The following is a 5098-nucleotide window of genomic DNA, read 5'->3' on the forward strand; positions in this document are numbered from 1 at the left end:
GCTCTGATTTGTCTTTATGTTTTTGCTCTGATCTGGTTCTAATCAATGTTAGCTTGTTTGATTATGACTCTCTGATTTGTTCTAAGTTTTTTTCTTCCCTGACTTAAGTGTTGTGAGGAGATGTTGGGAACATCCTCGACAACATCTGTGCTTAGACTAAGGGGGAGAATGTATTTTCGTATTCAGGGAGAGAATTGCTATTCAGAGAAGTTGTGATGTGTACTGAATTGATTAAATTTGTTTTGTGATTCACTTTTGAACATGTATTAAGTATTTTTTGATATCGCTAAGTGTTGTGTTCAGATGTTGCCAACATCCTTGACAACACTCAGAATTGAAAGATCAAATTCAGGGGGAGAACTGATTGATAAGTTTGAACTCAGGGGTAGTTCTGAGAATTAATATTCAGGGGGAGTTGCTGAATTGCTTTTAGGTGTTTTGTCCAGAAAGGCAAAAAGGGAGAGATTGAAAGGATAATTATTCCTTGATATATTTCCATGTTTTGAAAGATTATAATATTGTGTTTTGCCTTTCTAGGATTGATAGTTAATATTGTGTTTCTTATCTATATGCTTGATATATTTTAAACTAGGAATAGTTTTGATTTGAATTGAGATAATATAATATTCCTAGATTTAAAATATGGTTGATTGGATTATAGAATGATATTTTCTATATTTGAAATAGTTTAAATATTTATATATTTACTTGATTATTTTGTAGGAGATATTATTCACTTATCATAATATATCTGTATCTCCTAACTTATCTTTATTTCCTTATCTTTATAGATTGATTCGAGTTTGAAAGGAAAAAAAGATCAAGGTTTATTGGAGATAAGATTGTTCAAGCTTAATTTGGTGTCCTTCACGTTGAATAAATAGGAGAGCTGATCGAGAAGCGTAAAGAGCAGCAAGTAGTGCAGAATAGAGAGCGCGAGAGCAGAAAAACACATATACTGCACAAGAGAGAGTTTCACGTAGAAAATTCAGAGACACGTTCATGAGAAATCAAGAGCTCTGAATTACATAAGAAGATTGGAGATTTCTGTATTGCCGTGAAGCTTTTCGAGAACACTTGAATATTACACTTGCAAAAGTGTTGATCGAAAGACCTTTTGTGGTTCTCGAATTTCGGCAATCAGGATCAACTCCATCTGGTTTTATCGTTCTGTTTTTCGTGATTTCCGTTGATGCCTTGAAGGTTTGAGAGCATTGAAGATTGGTGATCGAAGCTGTGTTGCTCTCATATTTTGGCATCAAGGATCAACTCCTTTCTTGGGTTTTCTTGTTCTACTTTCAGTAGATTTTTAAGGGAGTTGTTTTTATTTATTCTTTATTTTCTCACATGATTGAGAAAATTGATTTTTGAAATAATTCACTAGCTTTAGAGTTTGTAAAACTCTTTGATTGTTTTCTAGTGAAAGTTTTGCCCTGAGGCACTGCAAGAGTATTTTATACTCTTGCTTAAATATTTGAGTCTGATTTATTTGGTTGTTTATTTATTTTATTCATGCTTTCAAAAATTATGATGCATGTTAATCAAGGTGTTATTGAAGATGTTGTCAACACCTTGTGACAACACCTAAATCTGTTTTATGTGCAACCTTTTATTACTTTAGTACTTGTGCATATTTACTCTTGAGTATTTATATTGTTGGTTTGCTGTTACTATTCACGTTTTAATATTTCCGCTGCATGTTGAGTAGGATGTTATCAACACCTAGTGACAACATCTGATTCTGATAATTTTTATGAACCATGATATCCCTTACAATATTTTCTCATTCGCTTCTACATGGTATCAAAGCCTAAGGCTTACGCCATTAAACCTAGCTCTTAGCCGCCGCCGCCAACCTTTACCGTTTTTTTTCCTTCGCCGGCCACCTCTATGGCTACAAACACCACTACGGCCGCTGCCCTTAACACTCCCGTCTCCTTCAATGTTGCTGCTCATGCGCCCTTGAAGCTGACCTCTTCTAATTACCTCTCCTGGCGTCTCCAGTTCATAACTCTACTCACTGGTCATGATCTGATTGGTTTCATTGATGGCTCCCACCCATGTCCTGATCGCATCATTATAGTCTCCGATGCTCAGGTCGCCAATCCTGCCTATCATGCCTGGATACGACAAGACCAACTTATTATGAACATCGTCATTGAATCGTTGTCTCCATCTTTGATCCCGTTCATCGCCACCGCACGCACCGCCTATGATTCCTGGACCACGCTTGCTAACACATATGGGAAACCATCCCGTGGTCGCATCACTCAACTGAAAACCCAGCTTCGCAATACGGTGAAAGGTTCCCAATCTATCACTGAGTTCATGCAGTTTATCAAAACAAAGGTTGATGAACTGACACTCATGAACGCCCCTCTTGATATTGAGGATCTCACTATCAAGGTTCTGCATGGCCTTGATGATGATTACAAGGAATTGGCTCATGCAATTCAAGCCCGGGACTCTGCCATATCCTTTGAGGAACTTCATGAAAAGCTTCTTAATCATGAGGCTCATCTCCTTGACCGCACAGCTTCTTAGATCACTCTTTCGGCCACTGCTCATGTTGTGAATCGCTCGGGCCCCAACAACCGCCGGCCCCAGGCTAGTCATCCGCCGGCCGGTTCCCGTCCTGGCGATGCCTGGAATTCTCGACCACCGCCCCTGCCGAACCCTCAGGCCCTGGGCTCGTGTCCCTCGCGCCCTTATTTGGGCCGCTGCCAGATCTGCAGCTGCTAGGGACATTCTGCTCGCCGTTGTCCTGACTTCTAGTGTGCGCTCACTACTACTACTGTTCCTCCTGCTGGTCAGCCTCGCAATGTCTCTGGATTCCCTGGTCCGTCGGCTGCTGCATACAATGCAGCATCTCCTGCTTTGTCCGACTGGATACTCGACTCTAGAGCCACTCATCATGTGACGTCTGATTTTTCAAATTTATCCTTGCATGCTCCGTATGTTGGCTCTGATGGCGTTGTTGTTGGTGATGGCACTGGCCTTCCTATTACTCACACATGTTGTCTCTTACCACCCTTCCGTTCTTCTGATCTCGTATTCCCAAATGCTCTTTGTGTTCCTTTCATTAATAAAAATCTCTTATCTGTCTCTCAACTGTGCACAACTAATGATGTTATTGTTGTCTTTTCCTCTCATGACTTTCAGGTGAAGGATCGTCGCACGGGGGCTACTCTTCATCAGGGACCACTTAAGAGCGGAGTCTACTCATGGTCTGCATCTCCTCCTATCCCACCACTGGCTCTATCTGCGTCTGTCGAGTCTTTACCTGTCTGGCATAGTCGTTTGGGTCATCCGTCTCCTCGGGTGTTGCATCATTTAGTTGTGTCAAAGTCATTGTTATGTTCTTCTTCCGTTCGTCCTTTTCATTGTAACTCTTGTTTAAGCAATAAAAGTCACAAACTTCATTTTCATGATTCCTCACTCACTTCGCAATTTCCCATTGATTTAATATTTTTTGGTGTCTGGACTTCTCCGGTTATTTCCTGTGATGGATATAAATACTATGTTATATTCGTTGATCACTACAACAAATATATATGGTTTTATCCACTGAAACGTAAATCAGATGTCCTATCTGTCTTCCAATGCTTTAAGTCTCTTGTTGAGAAACGGTTTAATCGTCTTATTCTCACCTTGTATTCTGACAATGGTGGGGAATTTCTTGCTCTAAAAAATTTTCTCAGTCTGCATGGAATTTCTCACCTAACCACCCCTCCTCACACTCCTGAACACAATGGCTACTCTGAACGTCGTCATCGTCACATTGTTGAAACCGGCCTTGCCCTACTCCATCATGTGTCTGTCCCCACTAGCTTCTGGCCCTTTGACTTTGCCACTGCTACTTATCTGATTAATTGCCTACCCAAACGCAATCTCTCGTATAAATATTCCTTCGAGTCCCTCTTTCACTCCGCACCAAATCTCTCCAAACTTCGTATTTTTGGTTGCCTCTGTTATCCCTGGCTTCTTCCCTACTCCCAGAATAAGCTTACTCAAAAGTCTTCTCCTTGTGTCTTCCTTGGCTACTCCCTCACGCAGAGTGCCTATCTCTGTCATGAACCTTCCTCCGGTCGAGTCTTTGTTTCTCGTCATGTTGTTTTTGTTGAGTCTACGTTTCCCTTCGCTAGTGCTGGTCATGGTTCTGGACTATGCTCCGATACTCTATCTGGTTCCCCTATCGAGGACCCTTGTGCTGCTGATCCTTCACCTGTCTTCTCGGCTGAACCCTGTCATATGCCTCCTCTCACACTTGTACCAAACCCGACCCCAACAGCACCACCCCTTGCCCCGACCGTACCAGCTCCTGAGCCCCTCCCAACGCTCCCCTAGCCTCGCCTCGCTCCACTCATCCCATGGTCACTTGTTCCAAAAATAATATTTCTAGGCCCAATCCCCGCTACAGTCTCACTGCTATCACTGACACTGCTCCGTCTGAACCTACCTCGCATACTCTTGCACTTAAGGATCCTCGATGGCGTGCTGACATGTCTGATGAGTTTGATGTGCTCATTCGTAATGGTACGTGGGATCTTGTTCCGTCTACTATGTCTCAGAATGTTGTTGGCTGCAAGTGGGTATTTTGGATCAAGCGGAAGCCTGATGGCTCTGTTGATCGCTATAAGGCTCGTTTGGTCACCAAGGGGTTTCATCAACGCCTGGGTCTTGATTATACAGATACCTTTAGTCCTGTGGCAAAACCCACTATTGTTCGTATTCTTCTGTTTCTTGTTGTCACCAATGGTTGGTCTCTTCGTCAGATGGATGTGAATAATGCTTTCCTTCAGGGTCAGCTGGAGGACTGTGTTTATATGGCTTAGCCACCTGGCTTTGCTAACTCTGATTTTCCCTCTCATGTCTGCAACTTGAACAAAGCAATCTATGGTCTTAATCAGGCACCCAGGGCCTGGTACACGTCCCTCCATCGGTTCTTACTCAGTGTTGGCTTCTCGGCCTCCCTAGCTGATACATTTTTATTTATTTTTCGCTCGGGTGCTGTAGTAGCCCGTAACCAAAATCAGTAATTAAGGAATTAATCATAATTACTTGGATAGAGTTCGGAAGCTCCGAAGGTGAGTTCGGA

At 42.4% G+C, this 5098-nt stretch overlaps 1 protein-coding gene across 1 annotated transcript; it reads left to right on the plus strand.

Moving 5' to 3' along the window:
• The first annotated feature begins 4370 nt into the window (after positions 1–4370).
• On the plus strand, positions 4371–4835 carry LOC140879024 (uncharacterized mitochondrial protein AtMg00820-like). The gene has a single exon (XM_073282656.1). The coding sequence runs from the start codon at positions 4371–4373 to the stop codon at positions 4833–4835; it is 465 nt and encodes a 154-aa protein (XP_073138757.1).
• The last annotated feature ends 263 nt before the right edge of the window (positions 4836–5098 follow it).

This window comes from Henckelia pumila, chromosome 2 (genome assembly GCF_033568475.1).
Source record: "Henckelia pumila isolate YLH828 chromosome 2, ASM3356847v2, whole genome shotgun sequence".
NCBI lineage: Eukaryota > Viridiplantae > Streptophyta > Magnoliopsida > Lamiales > Gesneriaceae > Henckelia > Henckelia pumila.